Below are 19,943 nucleotides of genomic sequence, written 5' to 3' on the forward strand. Positions count from 1 at the left end.
TTCTGCAATTTACCTGACACGTAAACTAATAAATCTGACACAAATACAGGATAGTTGGTGAGATGAAGTCAAACCCTGATTACTGGAAATGCCCACATGTTGGGTAATATCCATGGAAGGATGCAAGATGAGATGCTGGTCCTGATCCTGAACAAATGTTGGAACTGCACAAGAGGTCATAGACAAGTTGATGGAATAGAGAATTATTGATGGACAAAATGATTTGCTTGCCCATGCAAGCAGATTAAAAGCAGGTGCTCCAGAGAAAATGGCTGCGTTGGGTGACTCCTTTTCATGGAGAAGGAGAGCACCGTATGAAAGAAACAGTTTTCAATTGCACATATCGAATCTAGATGCTGTTGACTGAAGGGTGTATTTCTTTGTGGTACAACTTTCTAAAATACCAAAGGGTAATAGTTACAAATTAGGGTGGCAGAGTTAGTATAGCCAGCAATTGGGACAGGGCTTTGAACCCCACACTCGCTGTAAGGAGTCTGTGTGGGTTTCCTCCATGTGCTCTGGTTTTCTCCCATCGTTCAAATTTGCTGGGGTTGGGTGCAATAGGGCAATGTGTGCTATGTTTAAATTCAAATTCTGATGGATGCATCTGTGTATTACCAATGCAAACCAGCTATCTAATTTGGCTGCTGTGCTGTAGAAATGAATTAAGTATTACTTTTGTGACTTGAAGTAGATATTAGACCAAACTAAGGGTTATAGGTGACAATGGGACATCAATTTTTTCCATCCTAGTGACAGTCTATCCAGCAACAACTGTCAAGGATTAATTGTAGTCTAAATGCAAGTCCTATACCACAGCAGCAATAGTAGGTGCTGTCTTGTCTTTGGTGACCAGATGTTGTTCCTAACCTCAACTACTGAGTCTTGAGTTTGCATGCTCTCTGATCACATGCCTTTTCTCTGGGTGCTCCATTCCCTCTTGCCTCCTTGGGTTCATGGCTACAGTAAATTGTCCTTTGTGTGTGTGTGTGTGAGGGGAAGGGGGGGTGGGGGGGAGAAATGTGACAAAAGGAAGTTTGTGTAATTAGATGCTTGACTGTCAACGTAGACTGACTGGTTGAAATAAAAACACAATGGTGAAGCTTTATCTTTGGCTTGGCTTCGCGGACGAAGATTTATGGAGGGGGTAAATGTCCACGTCAGCTGCAGGCTCGTTTGTGGCTGACAAGTACGATGCGGGACAGGCAGACGCGGTTGCAAGGGGAAATTGGTTGGTTGGGTTTTTCCTCCTTTGTCTTTTGTCAGTGAGGTGGGCTCTGCGGTCTTCTTCAAAGGAGGTTGCTGCCCGCCGAACTGAGGCGCTAAGATGCACGGTTGGAGGCGAGATCAGCCCACTGGCGGTGGTCAATGTGGCAGGCACCAAGAGATTTCTTTAGGCAGTCCTTGTACCTCTTTGGTGCACCTCTGTCACGATGGCCAGTGGAGAGCTCGCCATATAACACGATCTTGGGAAGGCGATGGTCCTCCATTCTGGAGACTCGACCCACCCAGCGCAGCTGGATCAAGGTAAAAATACAATGTTTCGGGCTTGACCCCTTCATCAAGATGTGAGAAAATGCTAAAGCAGATTTCTGAACAAAAAAAGTGGAGGGAAGGGGGTAGCAAAGGCAGGAGATGGGTAGAAAGGAGGGAGGGGACAGCTGGGTTGGTAAGGGGAAGGGGAAAGAAAAGGTGAGCAAGTTTAGTAGAAAGCAGAACAGTATGTTGTTGCTGTCTGTACGTGGTCTGGGTGGGATAGTACACAAGGCCATGGACAGACTTGAGTTTGTGAGTGACTTGGAATTGAAATGGTTGACTACTTGTTGGTTATTATAGATGGAGAGGAGGTGCGAAGCGATCTCCCAATCTGTGACTGGTCTCTGATTTAGTGTCGTATTCTCTACATTGGAGAATGTGCCACAATGCCATATGTGAGCCTGAAACATTAGTTATGTATTTTGTCCTTCGCTACATAAAGGACACTGGACCTGCTGAGCTTCTCCAGCATTTTGTTTTTACTTCAACGACGGTGTCTACAGATTTTTGTGATTTGCCCTTGGCTAGGCTAAAAGGCCCACTTCCACAAATTCATTGAAACACTTAACTAAACATTTGACCCAAACTATAGTGAATTACCTGTAGTTTTAAAATTGAAATGTCAAAATCTAGAGATGCTGGACATGTGGACTGTGTAATAGAAAGTCTAAGTGCCTGTCGCACACAGTTCATGCTTTCTGACCGTCTGTGGCTTTTTGCATTTTTCCAACTAAACCAATAGAAGCTTGAACTGTACTTCATCTCTCTGGAACATTCCAACCTTCAGTACAATATGAAGGTTGACACTTGGATAACTTTTAGTATCCCGTTACCACAGTTCTGCTCTAAAGTTCCCTGTAACATCTGTTTTTTCTCTCTCCAGGCTTTACCTAGTCTTGGGCATATCCATGGTTTTCCTTTGTGTCAGTAACTGCTCAGATTTGTATCTTCGGGCAAATTTCCTCTCCTCCACTTAACCAGACAATGCGATAAACAGCTAAATTATCTGAGCAACATTAGTTTTAGACTCAGTTTTATCCTCATTTTTTTCACATATCATTTTGAAGAAGCTTAATGTTAATTCTCTCCATAAGTGCTGCCTGGTTTTTTTTGGCCAGCATTTTATTTTCTGTTTTAGTGGTTGGAAGAGGTTTAAACTATATTAAGTTTTCTTCCCTGTCTATTGTGTACAAGGCCAGTTTTAAAAAGCAGTTGTCAACCTAATCAGATATAACACCATTGCTTTCCTGAACATCCACCTGACATTTTGCCTTTAGCTTTAAATTCATCTAGCTGCTCAACCCATTCTTGTATGCTCTGGATCTTGGTTACATTTTCCAGATGTACATGTTATGGCTGCATAGGGAAGTGGTGCAGCATTTGGGTTCATGTGATGGTGTTTTCTGGCATTGTGTAGTAGTTGATTTCATCCCCATTGTTATTGCTCACCTCCAATCTACTCTTAATTGACAATATTGCACAAATAGACAAACAGGATACTTGTACGAAGTTAGGTGAATTTTTCTCCTAGATTTCTGGTTTTCAGTGTAGGTGCTGGTCACTTTTAGAGTTAAATCTAGATGAATTGATTATAAATTGTACAAACAACTTTACCCCCCAGCTGTCAATTTGTGTGCTGTCTCCAACCTTACTTCATCTAACTCCTAACCATGAAGTATCCTATTTGCCTCAACTGGTCCTTATGGTTGTGAATCCCCAGTTCCATTCTATTAATAATTCTTTCAGCTACTATTTGGATTGAGTAGAACTAATCATCTAGTTCTAATTGTGTCAGGTCCATCCTCACATTTTATAATATTTTCTTGGGGAAGATTTGGACAATTCTCCTGTTGCACTGTATAGTGTGGCAGAAATTAGTCAACTTAGTGAGGTTCAACAAATCATTTATTAGGATTCTAGATACAGCTTGTGCATGAATTTACAAGTAAGGTATTAATTATTTCAAGATGGCAAAGTTTGGTCCCAGATTTTTGTATAAAAGGCATACAAAAACTTAAGAGGTGCAGTATAAAAAGGAATTCTAATAACAAGGAATTTGGAAACAATTCTGATATGAACAGTTTCCATTTGGCCAGAGGTATTTAAGCAGCTTTAGCATGCTAAATGTTAGGTTTGTCTGTTGCCAAAATCAATGTACCATAAGACTTAATTTTGGCTTTGATTTTTCCAAATAGCATTTTAAAAATCTTTACAAATTGGATGAAAGAAAACATTATCAATGAACACAACTACCACAACGGTTTGTTTGCATTTAAGCCATTAAAGTAAAAATGGATTTAAGGAAAAAAAAATCACAGCTGCATTCTAACATGTCTAACAAATTTTAAATTTTGTATTCTGTTTGAAGTTTATATACCACAGGAAAACAAACATAACCGATGTAGAATCTCCTGTTTACATATTTCACAAATCTATTTAACTGCTGAGCAGAGAAATTGGGCACACAGATATTAAACATGTAACTAGATGAAGAACTCCTGAAAATGCAATGACAAAGTACAAATAAAGATCAAAGTGCAGGTCCAACACAAAATGCATCTTAGAACAAGTAATTAAATGAAGGGTACAGGTAATTTTTGTGATTTATAGTGGTAGCAAGGGTCAAAAATAACATGTTTTTGAAGGTCCCAAAGGAACCTTATTCCAGTACTGCATTTTTAGATCTAGTCTGAGGACTTCTGACCACCTGCGTAATCAACTGGTCAAAGTCCAAAAGTGGGATCTTCCTGGTCTACATTCAAGCTGCACAAGAGGCAAAGCTGAAATGTATGCAACTAATAAAAATCACTTGAATATTTACCAAATCTCATCAATACTCACACAGAAAAATATTCTGAGAATCCCTAATTTTGAAATGCAGGAAGGACTAAAACTAGTCTCATTAGAAAACTTAAATTCTGACTTTAATTAAATTACTCTCATCAAGATTCAATTCAGAACTTCGTTTCCAAATATACATCGATATAATGAATACCCTAACACAGTATCTTCAATTTTAAGCATTCAAAGGATCAGGGTAGTATTCATGTTTTCTCCACCTTCAATTACTCTTTGCTATTCCATGCTGGCTCCAGCTGTTCTTGAACAATGCTGATAACAGGATGTCCTGACAAATCAAAACAAATCATCAGTTCATTGCACAATATTCCACCAGTTCAGAGTTCTTATTTTCTCAGTACTTTGAACAGTTGATATTTTAAAAAAAATTCATACAAGAAAACCTAAACTAACACCTCCACTAATCCTTGTTGCAGGCTTAAGTCTATTTATTCCCTGCACATTCTGTTGATTCCTAATCACTACCCCAAACCATTTTGCTGCAATTATCCCTTAAACTAAATTGAAGACTGACATTTACTCGCAACTTGGTGGAAATGTTTAAACTTTCACACCCCATTTCTAAACTCGCTCTTGGCCTGTGCTCTCTCTGATATTCAAGCTGTGATTTAATTCGGCATTGAAACTTTTTTTGTAATTATTTATCGCACTATGAACCATATCAACCAATATATTTACAGATGCATCTCTAAATATTCAGTGACATTTTCTCTTTTTTTCCCCATCCCTCCTTTCCTCCTCCCCACCCCCCTCCAACCAATTTTCCCCTGCAACCGTGTCTGCCTGTCCCGCATCGGACTTGTCAGCCACAAACGAGCCTGCAGCTGACGTGGACATTTACCCCCTCCATAAATCTTCGTCCGCGAAGCCAAGCCAAAGAGAAAGAAGAAAATACAATAAAACAATATCTTTATACAAAAGGAATACAAAACAAAAAAGACGCATCATCTACTTGTACACATTAAATCTGATCGTGTTTATCTTCTTATTTTAGGTGGTGGTGTTCCAAGGCCTGCTCTTTCTGTTATGTTCCATATATGGTTCCCAGGTTTTTTTTCAAACATTGTCTTTTAAATTGTGATTTTTTCCCCCCCCCCACCCCCACCCCCACCCCCATGGGATACACTTAAACTTAGTTATATATTCCATTAATGTTTATAGTCATATAGTCCAACGTGGCCGTCTTATATCTTTGTTTTCACTTCTTTCCCACCTCTTCACCACCTTCATCCCCTTTTTTCCATTACTGTTTTTAAGTTTTCCTTTTTAATCTCAATATATGACAATGCACTGAAGATGTGAAATACCCCAACAATCCCAACAAGCAATAACCCTTTAACTCCAAATGAACCTCTCCTCCTTGGATTGCCCCTTGACGGCAACCACAACTCCCCTTTCCATTCGGTTTGCGAACTTACTCACAAGCATCAACCGATTTCGCAGTGACCATTATTTCCCGCCCCCCCCCCCCCCCCGAGAACACTATTTTCCTATACTTCCTATAAAAGCTCTTTTCCCTTCTCTTATCCATCTTTATATATACACATAATCTTTGTTTTTACATATTTTTGTATATTTTCTTGCTGGTCTTCCTTCTTGTCACTCCTCCTCTTCTGTCCTGCAAATGTTCAGCAAATTCTTGGGGTCAGAGAACAGTCTATTTCGTTCCCCAGTACTGCTGGATGTCTCAATATAAAGTTATACCCTTTCTTCCATAAGATTGTTTTCACCGTGTTGAATTCCTTCGTCTTTAAAAGTTCAAAGCTTATATCTGGGTTAAAAAATATTTTTTGTCCCCTATATTCCAACAGCTTAATGTCTTCTCTAACCTTCTTTCTTTCCTGCTCCAGTATGTTTTCTCTTGTTTTATATCTTAGAAATTTTACGAATATGGATCTCGGTTTTTGATGCGCTCTATGCCCCCTTTCGATTTCTCTTCATGTGAATCTGTGGTTCCCAGCACCTTCGGGATCCATCCTTTTATAAATTCCTTCATATCTGATCCTTTTTTGCCTTCTCAGGCCCACTATTTTTATGTTGTTTCGCCTACTGTAGTTTTCTAATACGTCAATTTTTTGTGACAATAAATCTTGTCTCTAAATTTTTTTTGCTCTCTTCCAACTTTCCTCTTGAATCATTTATCTCTATTTCTACAACAGCTTCTCATTCCTCCACATTTTCTACTCTTTTCCCTATTTCAGTCATGACCAACTCAAAACTTTGCATTCTGTCTAGCTTTGAAACTTAACTCAATTCTCAGGCCCCAGTATAGCCTGCACACTAAATCACTTGGGTACCCACTGTTTTAAATCTTGTCTCACCTCCTCCTCAGTAATCACCAACACAGTATCTAACTCGAGAAGCCATTCTTCAGAGCAATGAGGCTAAAAAATATTTGAAGAGGCCAATGGGTCAAGTAACATCAGAGGTAAATACTGTATAAGCTCGTCTAATAGTCATTTTTTTGGGCCTAAAAAGGTGGTGGGGAGGGTAGACTTTAGATGGGTCAAATGTTTAACCTCGAGTACCTACATCATTCAAGGTGTTGGGAGCTTGGATGGCTGGGACCAAATGGTACGTCTGCAGTCAGGGCGTAAGAGTTCATATGGGCAGGCGACCAGGGCAAGGATCCACGGTCAGGAGCTCGGACAGGTGGGCAGTTGGGATGTTAGGAATTTGGATCTCTGGTTGGTAGCTCAGTGCGGTGGGCTGCCAGGGTGTTGGCAGCTCCAGTTGGTGGGCAGCAGGGGTGAAAGTGTGCTGTTGGGGCACCAAGAGCTCGGATGGGCGGGGGGTCAACTATATATAGTAACTCAAGGCCATTCTTCATAGAGCAATGAGGCTATAGCTTACTCCGTCCTTACAGAAGGCAAACATTTCACTTCCTTTGGTAAAGTACCATTTGAAAAGAGATTCCATTGCTGGAAAGTGTCAAGCCTCATCAGCGGAAGAAAATAAATGGTGATGCTCAGATTGAGGCTCCATCAGTACTGAGTATAGAGGGAAGATAGCTGGTGTGTGGAAGCAAAAGGGAGGGATGGAAAATGGAACCAGATGAGCAGGGGAGAGAAGGGATGACCAGATGGAGGTCATTATGGAGCCTTTTAGGGGATAAGTTTTAAAAAGACAAATGGAGCCAGATGGGGGAGAAAAAGGAAGGGTTGCTCATCTTCAAGGTAGCTTGGGTCATCACCTGTTGATTCTGTGCCAAGATCAAGCTGAATAAGGTGATCAATTAGGTCATTTTCAATATCATCATCTTCAAATCTGTAGCCTGTGTAACCTTCATTATTGATACAGTGATCCAGGAACCTGGCAATGAAATGAGTGGAATCAGTGGTGAGTTACTCAATGCAAATTCTTATATATTTCTCAAAATCCTTGGCGCTGCCACAACCTGATCCCTTTTCCAATCCCCATGTCCCTCTCACTTGTAGTCCGATTACACCTTTATTCCCGGTGCAGCACGACTATCCAACTCCAGCCCAACGGATTCAGAATCTTATTGGGGTAGGGGCAGGTAAGTGTATTGATGGCTGTGATCAATCCTGTCCACTATTTCCTAGTTTTTTTCCAAATGGTGCCATTGGACAATGAACACAGACAGCAGCATGCAAGAATGTTTCGTCGTTTGATCCACTGGTAACTGGTAAACTGATAGTCTTACTGCCCCACATGGAACCAGGCAATTAACACAGGAATGAACCTGACCATCCTCCTCCATAAACTTGGTTTCAGACTTTTTTTTAAAACTTTAAGATTTTATAACATGAATAACATATAGGATTACATTTTTAAAAAATTAAGAATAAAATAATAAAATTACAATACAGTATCAGTAATCTAAATAAACTATACCCTCCCCAATAATTATTACACATTAATAACCCAACTCAAATTAGTCCAACCCCCCCTTTCCCCCCAAAAATAAAGAGTGAAGAATTAATAAAGTTAATAATATGTAAGGAAAAAAACCCACTTACAAAAAAAAACCAAAAACATAACCGATTAAAATACTAACAAACATTTAAATCAAACTTAAATGCATATATTTAACAAACGGAGTTAAGATGAAACATATATTTAACTCAAACTTAATATAAAAAGTTAGTAACATTATCTATCAAAAATTCTTAAACAATAATCAATTCTTAAAAAAAATTGTAGCATGAAAAAAAGATGAAAAATAACTTTCTATAGAGATAAACCTTCACCAAATATCAACTAACTTCACATCTATCATCATATTAGTCACATAAACCACCATTTTAAAACAAAATTCAAACATTAAGCATTGTACAATTCAATTTTAGTACTCTTCCACCATTTTTCCCTTTTACTCTTGAATAGTTATCCAATAAAAGCTCCAATACCACATTTAAATATCCCCAATCATTATGTTAAAATTCAGATATCCAAATAATAAAAACACATCTACAACAAAATCTATATCTTCAACAAATGGAGCATAAACAACAAACAAATTTCAAGTCTCATTAAGAATTGTACAATTCAATTTATAACTTTCACCATTATTCCCTTTGTTCTATAACTAAAATAGCAAAATAATATACACCAGAATGACCACTCCTTTCACCTTAAAGTTAAAAAAAATAAAAAAAACTTATCCATTCCATTCACATTTAAATTTCAGATATTCCTTATCTACTGAATAAACTTTACAAAAAAAACCACATCAATTTTTAGTTTTTTAAACAATCAAATACTTTCTTATGCTTTTTTAAAAATATTTTAACAAAAAAAACCCTTCACTCTAATCTAATAATACAAAAAAAAGGAAAAAAAACGGGTAGGAGGTTAAAAATACCCCCTCCCGTCTAAACCGTGCAATGCGGTAACTCCCAAAAAAAATGGGTGTGAGATAACTCACACGTAGCAGATGACTTTCAGGAAATAGTGCCTATCCAGTTCTCTCGCCCAACAGATTCCTGCTTCTGCATAACCAAAGGATCTTCTGTTCCTTCATTCTGGTTGCCTTCCTTGTAGTATGACTGCGTGTGGAAACCCCAGCCACAGCCTCTCCAGCAGTGACTGGAGGATGCTGGCCGGGGTTTACCCCAGTCCATAATGTATTAAATTCTCACAGTACATCAAGTTGTATAGGTTCTTCTATCTCAAGAGATGCAGTTTGCAGCGCCACCTCTACAGTTGACAAATGCCTTTGAGTAACTCTTTAGGGGGCTCTACCGATGTAACAGAGCTCTACATCCGAACACTGTACCTCTCTCCTGGGATCCATTTCACGCTGAGTCCCGGTGTCTTTCCTGTAGGTAGGCTCCAAAACTTGAACTTTTGGAAAATGTAGTTTTTTGATGATCTGTTGTCGTTTTTTTTTGCTCTTTTTCACCAATTGTACCATCATAAGTTAAATTAACAGCACTGAAATTATCTAAACTTTTAAAGAATTTTAACGGGCATTTCTAGACAAAACAATAAGATAGAGTCAGGAGAGAACTGGAAGGCACGTCTGATCCTTACGCCATCTTGCCACGCCCCCCCCCCCCCCCCCCCCACCCGGTTTCAGACTTTCAATTTGACTCACAGTCAAAGCTCGTGTTCATGCTTCATAAAGCTTTTCCCACTGTAGTCGAGAAAACCCTAATTCAGCATTTCCCAAGCAGGGTTCTGCGGAAAGGCTTGGGGTTCTGCAGAAGAATGGGTAGTAATAACTAACTAGCAATAACTTTTTCTTTGAATTACTTTTTACTTGTGTCTTTAAATCTCTGTTTCTGCAACAGTTGGCTTGACCCTAACAAAACAAAATGGCGTCTTGAGGCCTGAGTCAATGCTGATGTCAGGCCTCAAGACACCATTTTCAATCAATAAGACTCAGATTTCTTTTGGTGCGAGGCTGGCCACGTTTTTAAATGTTAAACATAGATATTCCACGTGTGCAGTACAGCAGGAATGGATTTTGGTGACTGGTTTTTGTGTTCCCACTTGCTCATTCCCTCCCTCTTGCTCACTGCCTATCCCCTCCCTCATGCTGAGGTTGGTGTGGAAACTGGTGATGGAGTCGGCGTGGGCGCCAGAATGGTGTAGGTTGGGACCTGCATCAGTAGAGGCATGGGTGCTTCAGTATGTTTTCAGTCGAGGTCACTGGCGGAGGCAATGGTGGCTCCAGCACCTGGTTGGCGGGTACGGGTGTTAGCAAAGGGGGTGTTGGAAGTCCAGGCATGTGGACACCAGGAGCTGGGGTGCAAACACACATCGGAGGCATCAGGAGCTCCACCTGTGGGAGGCCGAGGTGGATACCCACATCAGAGGCATTGGGCGATCTGGTCTGTGGATGGCTGGGGCTGGGTTGGAAACCCGCTTCTGGAAAGTCAGTGATATTTGTATTTGGTTAATATTCATTTGAAACAAAATAATCAAATTCTGAAGAAATGGGATTTTGCAAGCACTGGTTCAAATTGCTTACTGTTTAAGAAAAATAATTTAAATTAGACTCGATCACGCTCAAACTAGAAGTTGACACCATTCTACTTTTGGTTGGTTTCCGGTTCTTAACGAAGGGGTTCCATGATTTCCGAGTGCTCCCCAAAAGGGTTCCATGAACTAAAATATTTGTGAATCCCTACTCTGATTTATGCTTAAATAGCAATACTATTTGGTTTGAGCATGTCAAGTGTGTAGTAGCCCCATATTCTAAAAGATATTTTACCCAAAATGATCTCTGGTTTTGGGTCCACACACAAGTGGGGACACATTCTTGTAGGCTTACCCTGTCAAATGTTTCTATAATTTGAGCATCTTTTATTAGGCTCCTAATAACAGTCTGCACTTAGACCTGTACAGTTCATAACGCAAGCTTTATACTTAACCTAGCTGATGACATAGCTTGCATTTTAAGTCTTTATACATCTTAATAGATTGTATACCCATGTCATATATAGACAGTGAGGACACCCCAGCCTGCTTCAAAGAATGCCCCTCAATGCAATGGCTAGTTTAATCCAGAATGCTCTTCTGACAGGAACATAACTTCAAGACCACAGAAGTCACAATAGAGAGCAATTGTACAAAATTGACTTGGGCGTATTTATTCAAGAGACAGCAAGTGTCAGATCAGCCACCATCTCTTTAAATGCCCCCCCCCCCCAAAAAAAAACAGCAGTTGAATGAGTTCCTCCTGTTTGTCTCAAGTTTCTATGATAGACACGATCGCTACAACCAGGATAAGAGGTGATGTCTCTGGACAAGCAGCAAAGATAGATCCTGGATGCCTTCAGTCACAGTAAACTCTAAGATAGCATCAGGAGTTACTGTCCCTGCACGTGTTTGGCCTTGAGCATTATCGAACCACATGACTGCTCCGTTCATATCCTGAGCCACAATCTGGGTTGTCAACTCGTTGGACAACTCCCCCCCAGAGAATTATTAACACTATTTCTTGCTTCCAACAGTTCTGCCCCACACCTGCCTCTGGCCAAACATACCCATCAGTGTTTTCCCGCACTTCATAACTTCTGCAAATAATAAATGTATGCATATAAACAGCTCTTCTCCTACACATTCTTCCCTTCCCCCTGCCCCCCCCCATCCCCAAACCTGGAGTTTTATCTTGGGTCTTTCCAACTGCTGGAATTTATGGTAACTTTCAGTTCTTTGAGATTTTGGTATTATCTGGAGACCATCCAGCCCTACCCAAGACCAACTTTTAAAAAAAAAACATTGAAGAACATAATGGCACAAAACAGTAACCATTACCACCGGCATCAGCTACACTTTAGTGGAGGAGAAAATTTCACCTACTTTTTCCAGTTTGGGTCCTTGATAAGGATTATAGGGTTTCCAATCACTATCAGTAGGGCCTTGGCTCTGGTCATTGCAACGTTGAATCGCTGTTAAGAGGATGGACAATTACTCAAGATTCATCCATATTTTCATAGTGCTCTTCATAATCTAACTTGGTTTTAGTGGAGTGAGAGGGAGAGGTAGATAGAACAGCCCTGGGCCCACAATACCAATTTAACTAATCCCATTTGCCTGCAATGTGACCTACATCCCTTAATTCCCTCCCTGTTCGTGCCTAAATCCTTTAATATTGCTACCATCTCTCCTACCATCCTCCCTGGCAGCATGTTCAAGGCACTTACCCACTCTGCGTAAAATCTTGCCGTGCACATATTTTAACTTGCCCCTTTGCACCTTAATCCTACACCCTCCAGTATTTTACATTTCCATCTTGGGGGGAAAAATACTCTGACCATCTCATAGAAATCTGATAAGAGTTTTTAGAGGAGGTTACCAGGAAAGTTGATGAAGAAAAAGCTGTGGATGTTGTCAAGATATTACCAAAATCTTTAGTAAGGTTCCAAATGGGAGGTTAGTTTGGAAGATTCAGTCACTTGGTAATCAAGGTAAGGTACTAACTGGATTTGACATTGGCTAGAAGGGAGAAGCCACACTGGTACAGGATGATTGCTTCTCAGACTGGAGGCCTGTGAGTTGTGGTGTGCCTCAGGGATCAGTGCTGGGACTATTGCTGTTTGTCATCTATATTAATGATTTGAATAATTTGATAAATTGGATCAGTAAATTTGCCGATGACAAAGATTGGAGGTGTGGTGGATAGCGAGAAAGCCTTTCATAGCTTACAGAGGGATGTGGACCAGCTGGAAAAATGGCCGATAGAATTTAATGCAGACAGGTGTGAGTTGTTGCATTTTAAATGATAAATGGTAGAGCAGTGAGGAGTGCAGTTGAACAAAGGGATTTGGGAATACAGATACAAAATTCCCTGAAAGTGGTGTCACAGGTAGATAGAGTGGCAAAGGGAGCTTTTGGCATATTGGCCTTCATCAATCAAAGTACTGAGTATAGGAGTTGGGATGTTATGGTAAAGGCATTGGTGAGGCTAATTTTGGAGTTTGTGTGCAGTTTTGATCACCTAACAACAGGAAAGATATTAATAAGATTGAAAGAGTACAGAGATTTATTAGGATGTAGCCAGGACTTAAGGAACTAAGTAATGGGAAGATTTAATAGGTGAGAACTTTATTCCCCGGAGCAAAGAAGAATGAGGGGAGATTTGATAGAGGAATACAAAATTGAGTGGTATAGATAATGCATGTAGGCTATTTTCCGGTGAGGTAAGAAAAATACAAACCTAAGGACATGGGTTAAGGGTGAAAGAGGAAAAGTTGAGGGAGTGTAGAATGAGCTGCCAGCTGAAACGGTGAATACAGGGTCAATTTTCACATTTAATTAAAGCATGGACAAGACTAAACAGAATAATAGTTCAGCACAGACTAGAAGGGCTTTTTATCTGTGCTGTGATGTATGGTTTTATGCCCCTCATAATTTTATAAACTTCTCTTAACAGGTCCTGACACTTGAGAGGAAACAATGTGGGATTAGTGTAAATTGGTGGGGGGGAGGGAAAGTCTGGTTTGGATGGGTGTGTGGGTCATAAGGCTTGCAGCTGAGCTGTACAATTCTGGAACTTTAATAATGAGTATCCAACAGAAGGGCTCTTGACAGTCAGAATGTTGAGTGTTCAACTCCTCTCAAGACTAATACATGAGGATAGCCTGCCTTTCATTCTGAAAGGGATGCTGCTAAGTTGCAATTGCTGCCTTTTAGTTGAACCAAGGCCCTGTCTCCCCATGACACAATTAGAGTTCAGTTAACTAATATCGAGCCCCCAACATCAAAAGCTGAACCACATGGACATTACCAAATTGTCATTTGTGAAAGATTTGCACATTTCTAAGTGACCGCATCAAATTGACTGAAGTGCTTCAGGACTTCCTAAAGGCAACTTTTTCTCATCTTAATGTTGCAGGGCAGATCAGATTATTTCCAGGTTGACCACAGTTGCGAGTAGGGGTGGAGAAGGAGAGAGGGGGATGGGAAACGTATTGTCAAAGTACCTTTGGGTTTTTGAGGAATCCCAAATTGAAATTTTCATCCATCTTTAGGTAGTCTGAGTTGCTTCTGACAGTAGAGATGATGATGACCTTCCGTTCCTGCCCCTGGAACTCCTCAACTGATCCCACCTAGTGAAATTCAAATGCATGAAACTATAAAACACAAACTCGCAATGTCCTTAGCCCATTGATCCCTGCAACTGGTGCTGTTCCATGAACCCAAAGTTTGAGAGAAAAAGGCGACATCTATTATACTGTATCCTTGAGCAATTAAAAATTCTAACTCACAAACTTGGGTATACCATCTTATCCTAGGAGCCTACTGTACAAACGACTTTCTCATCAACAGCAGTGTGCCTGTGGTTCACAGGGTAGCATTCTCATCTGAGTGGTCAACTTCCACTCTACCGTATATACTCATGTAAAAGTAGCATTTTATAGACCATTTTTTGAATGTTAAATTTACATGGATACTACTTTTGACTGTGGTAAGTATATGCATTGTGGAAAGTGTTGGGAGTCCTGATGGGCGGTCAGCCAAGGCATGAGCTCATGTTTGAGGTGTCGGGAGTTCCGATGGGCAGGCGGCTGGGACGTCTGCATTTAAGATGTCGGGAGCTCCGGCGGGTGGGCAGCCCAGGGCCAAGGTGTGAGTTCACAATCGAGCTGTTAACTTGGGCTGAGGTGAGAGACTAGGGACGACTTTTACATGAGATATATGGAATATTCCAGATTTTTCAGCCAAAAATTGTTGGATGCCCCCCCTCCCCATGCAGTGATAAAATGTTCGCTGTGGAATGCATCAAATGATGAATGGGAGGATGCTTTCAGAACTTATTCCAAGCTCTATTCAAATTGTTCTCCTATCACTGGAATCATAATTTGTGTAATATTTATCTGATTTCTGTTTGTGACCTGACTGAGGAAATTGGCTAAAGTGTATCAGTGGTTTGAAACAAGAAGATTATGTACTATACTGCAAGTGTAAAAAAGCTTTCCAGCTTCAAGAAGCAAACTCCGAAGCTGCTGCAACTACAACTTGTATTGGTTCTCCTCCAGACAGAATTGTACATTTCTAGACACTTCACGAGAGAGTTTAAAAATTAACAGACTCCCACAGGAGATTTTAAGGCAGATGTCCAAAAGGGACAGGTAGGAAAGTTTAGACCAGGAATTCCAGAGCTTAGGCACTTGTCAGCCAAAACAGCCGGTGCACCCATTTGGTCCTCCTCTTCGCTGGAGAGATTGGATGCAGACTGAGAGGCTGCTCCATTGAGCACCTTTGCTCTGTCCGCTGCAATAACAGGGACCCCCCCCGGCCAACCATTTTAATTTCACACCGACATGACTATCCATGGCCTCATGCACTGCCACATCGACTCCACCCGCAAATTGGAGGAACACTTAATATTCCGTCAGGGTACTCTTCAACCAGACAGCATCAACATAGACCTGGATTCCATTAAACCCTCTCTCCACCCCCCCCCCCCACCAAGTCTATTTTCCTATCCCATGGTGTCCTTTCCTCTAGCACCTACTTCCTTCCCTCTCTCACCTCTGACCTGTTTGCCTTTGCTCCTCCCCTGCACCTCTCTCTCCCACCCCACCACTTCTGCCTTCCTATTCAGGCGCCTGCCTGTTTTTTAGTCATACCTTGAAGAAGGGCTTAGGCCCAAAACATTGGTTACGCTTTACTTCCTATAGATGCTGTGTGACCTGCTGAGTTTCTCCAGCACTTTTGTGTAGTGAGCTGCAGGCCCAGTGTCTGCAGACTTTTCTGTTTAACTTGTCAAATCTCGATACGCTCAAGAGGCAGCAAGTTTAACCAGGACTGAAGGTTTCAAAAGTCCTGAGGAATGCAGTGGTAATGAATTTCAAAACCATATAACCATTTACGGAGCGGAAACGGGCCATGTTGGCCTTTGGAGTCCGCACCGGTTCACTGATTTTGTGCGCCCTCTTCAGGCATTGGTCCCAGTAGATCTTCATTCAATAACGATGGGCGAATTCAATGCAGGTGGAATCAGATAATTCAAAAGTATTTTTATGTCTGCTGAAAGAGGAATTTATGGTTGAGAATTTTAAAATTCAATACAGGTATTCCCTGACTTGTGACCTATGCAACGTACATCCATCTGCACACATGAATGAATTTTTAAGAAATATATATTAGAAAAATTTTTTTAATTTATGCATCGTTGAATTTGACAAATTCTAACAGGGATACAGGGCATGTAAGAGCCAAAATGTGTGTACTTACTTTGATAGTCGGAGTCCCGGGGCCCATAGGCTGGACGTGGTCATCTCTATTTCTGTGCACATGCACGGTTGGTGCACATATTGGAGTTCTGCTGGTGCATGCACGACAGTTAAGGGCGCTTAACTCGCGCATGCACCAACCGAACTCCATGCATGTGTCAACCGCGCATGTATACAAGAATAAAGAAGGCCGTGCCCAGCCTATGGACCCCGTCTAACAAAGTAAGTATGCACATTTGGACTCTTACATGCCCTTTATCCCTGTTATAGTTTGCTTTAAGACTTCGGTACTCCAAGCATACAAGCAAAATTCTGGCTTGCATCCATTTCGAGATACAAATTATCCTTCAGTCCCAACTACAGTCATAGGTTAGAGAGCAATTTGCTCCAGCAACGAGCAATCACCAACTCTTATCCATTTGCAAAACCGTTTTAGAGAGTTTGAAAACAAAACCAGGGGAAGGATACTACTGAATATTAGCCGACACATCAAGAAAGTATACCTTCAATTCCTTGATGTCATTCATTTCTTTCAGCTGCTTGTCCAGTACAATTATTGCTTTCCTGATCTTTTCCACCTATGGAAAGGGAGAAGACAGACAAACAACACTGTTCTGAATTCCCTCTTGTGATGAACAGTAGCAGTCATTCAAGGCTTCTTTCATTTGTCACCATAATACATTAAAAATCTAACATACATGATACATGTTGTAAGGCAGGCAAAGAGTCACTACCAGTATTGTCCGGACCTCTTACAGCACAAGAAAAAGGGAAGCAAAAGAGAATCCCATTCAGCTTGTTGACCAAGTTCTGTCTGTTGCTCAATTTGCAATCATACCACACAATACATATGCAGGACAAGTATTCATGTATACTGTTAAGGGATATGTTAGAATAGTTATGGGTAAAATATATCTTTAAAAGAGAGATTGTGGGAGTTTAGTTTTGGTCACACTTCGCAAAAGACATCTCATTTAAAGTGTAAGAGCTTTGCTGAGGTGAGACATTGTGTCACCAGTGGCATTGCAGAGATGATGGAACTGCTTTGGAAAGGCCCTCAAAAGGAGGTGCAAATGCAACATAACATTGATCATGTCCAGGCTCAAATACTGATAAGATCTTCCGAAAATGGATTTTGGAGCCCTGTAAGGAGTCATAAGGAGGAAAAACATATGATTTCACTTTTGGAGAGAGAGAGAAAAAAAAAATGTCAGTTCTACAGTAGCAGTTGAGACTGCAAAATGGCAAGCTGGCAGGCTTGTTGAAAAACCCTATTTTGAAGATGGGTTCTGAGTTCAGCCTGTTCAAAACCCCTGTCGTCCTTACAAGACAAAACGGCTGGCTAGAGTGTTTCTCCTGAAATAAGGGGAATCAAAAGGAACTCTGTGGTGACCTGAAAGAAGAGGTCATCATTTGGAAAACCCATGATGGGGTAAGTTTCTTCGGCAAGACACTAAAGTGACTGATCGGAGGAAATCAGTTTGTGTGTGTGTCCAACGAGCAACAAATATCTCTGAAACCAACAAGAACCTTCCTGAGCAGTAATCATTTAACTTTAAGCACCAGACCCTGGTGAAGATTCATAAATGTTGAAACCAACAAGAACCTTCCTGAGCGGTAACCATTTAACTTTAAGCACCAGAGCCTGGTGAAGATTCATAAATGTTGAATTCTGTGCACAGTATAAGAATTACCTGATACTGGTGAAGTTGGAGGAGTGAAAAGTGAATGATTGGAAAGAGAAACAAATAACTTTCCTGAACATATACACATATGTGCTTAGAAGGGGGTTAATTTAAAGGTTGATCCTGTTATTATGTTTAAAAGAAATTAAAAGCAACTTTTGTTTAAGTAACCATTGTCTTGGTGAATTTATATTGCTGCTGGGTTTTGGAGACCCCTGGGCTCGTAACAATACAAATAAGGAAATATGGTTTTGTTAATATGAAAGTCTCGGGTTGTGAGTGTGAGCAGTTGCTTTGGCCATTCAACCATCTCACTGTCCATGGGAAGAAGCTGCTTCTCAGCCTGGCTGATTCTCTATCGCTTTCCTGATGGGAGCAACTGAAAGATTTGGGGGGGTTGGAGTCCTCAATGATTTTGCATGCCTTCTGAATACCTTGGTATCCTTATCTCATAAATAGAAGCTCTCACTTGATCCGCATAACTGGTTTCAGCTTCAGATTTAGGGCTGGGGATAAGGTGAATAGTCAGTAAGATGGGAAATTTAAGCAAGCTTCCTACAACTGACCAACATCTATTGATGTGTCCACCTCCTTCAACTCATCATTTCTTAATATCCACTATCTCTTAAACCTCAACCTCTTACATTTCTCTCCACTGCTGACACTATCTTTGGTTAAAAGGGCTCTGTACTAAAGATACCATTCCACTGAGTTCTTCTTGGGTCAACCTTCAGCAAACAGAATCACCCCATTGTTTTTACTCCAAACTAGTAATTACTGAATATAGTTGTGTAATCATCAACTTTTTTGGACCAATTTTTCAGGTCAAATTTGGGGAGGGGGGGTGGTTGGTTTTTACACGGGTCACACTTTTGACCACAGTAAGTTCAAGGCGACAGGAGCTCGGATGGCTGGGACCGAGTGGTGTGTCTGTGTTCGGGGCCTTGGATGGGTGGGCGGCTGGGGCGAGGGTCCGTAGTTGGGGCCTCGGGAGCTCGGATAGGAGGGCAGTCAGGGCCTCGGAAACTCCAGAAGGCGGGCGGCCGAGGCAAGGATCCATAGTCGGGATGTCAAACGGGCAGGCCAGTGCTTCGGATGGGCGGGCAGCTGAGGACAAATAAAGGACTCTTACATGGATCATACGGAAGCGCGATTTTGGGTCACTCCATAGGCTATTACACAGTTTCGCCGATTACATGAATAAATAGGGGTCATCTCTGTTATATATATATTACAGTAAAATACCCTGTTAACAGTCACCTTCAGGGATTGGTAGATGCTGGGTAAGTGGACTATCATAATTAAGTCTGCCCCCCACCCCCCCCAAGTTTACATATAAAGGCTCTTACTAACCAAGGATAAAGATATACTTTGAGAGTCCCCCCACCCACAATGAGCGGCATCAACCAGCTCTTCATCCTGGACCGTGCTGTTTTATTCAAACTGTATATTTGCTCCCATCTTCGACAAAGGTTTATATGTTACTTCAGAGAACATTTACTTTTACAATTCTAGACTTTTATTTAAATTTGCATTTAAAGTTTTTTGTCTATTTATTTTCCTCTTTTTGTGCCGGTTGTTTGAAGTTGCCACTTGCTTGAATTTGGTCAGAAGGCTTTGGGGGAAAGGGGAAGAGGAGTAGAATAGAGGAGAGACACTGAAATGAGATTTATAAAATCTGTGGGAATTACAGAAAAGGGAAGAATGC

General features: G+C 40.9%; 1 protein-coding gene across 2 annotated transcripts in view; it reads right to left on the reverse strand.

The window, feature by feature from the left end:
• Nucleotides 1-3,423: 3,423 nt before the first annotated feature.
• LOC138765131 (putative helicase MOV-10) overlaps nt 3,424-19,943 on the reverse strand; it is a 129,274-nt gene continuing 112,754 nt past the window's right edge. Inside the window, exons 18-22 of one of the 2 annotated variants that reach the window (XM_069941939.1) lie at nt 17,054-17,128; nt 14,295-14,420; nt 12,172-12,260; nt 7,589-7,707; nt 3,424-4,663 (exon numbers count right to left, since the gene is read on the reverse strand). In XM_069941939.1, coding sequence (XP_069798040.1) covers nt 4,602-4,663; nt 7,589-7,707; nt 12,172-12,260; nt 14,295-14,420; nt 17,054-17,128 — 471 coding nt within the window. In that variant the 3' untranslated portion in view covers nt 3,424-4,601. Of the gene's footprint in view, nt 4,664-7,588; nt 7,708-9,958; nt 10,062-12,171; nt 12,261-14,294; nt 14,421-17,053; nt 17,129-19,943 lie in introns of those variants that run through there. The other variant, XM_069941940.1, reaches the window with a different exon arrangement.

The sequence above is a fragment of the Narcine bancroftii genome, chromosome 5, assembly GCF_036971445.1.
Source record: "Narcine bancroftii isolate sNarBan1 chromosome 5, sNarBan1.hap1, whole genome shotgun sequence".
NCBI lineage: Eukaryota > Metazoa > Chordata > Chondrichthyes > Torpediniformes > Narcinidae > Narcine > Narcine bancroftii.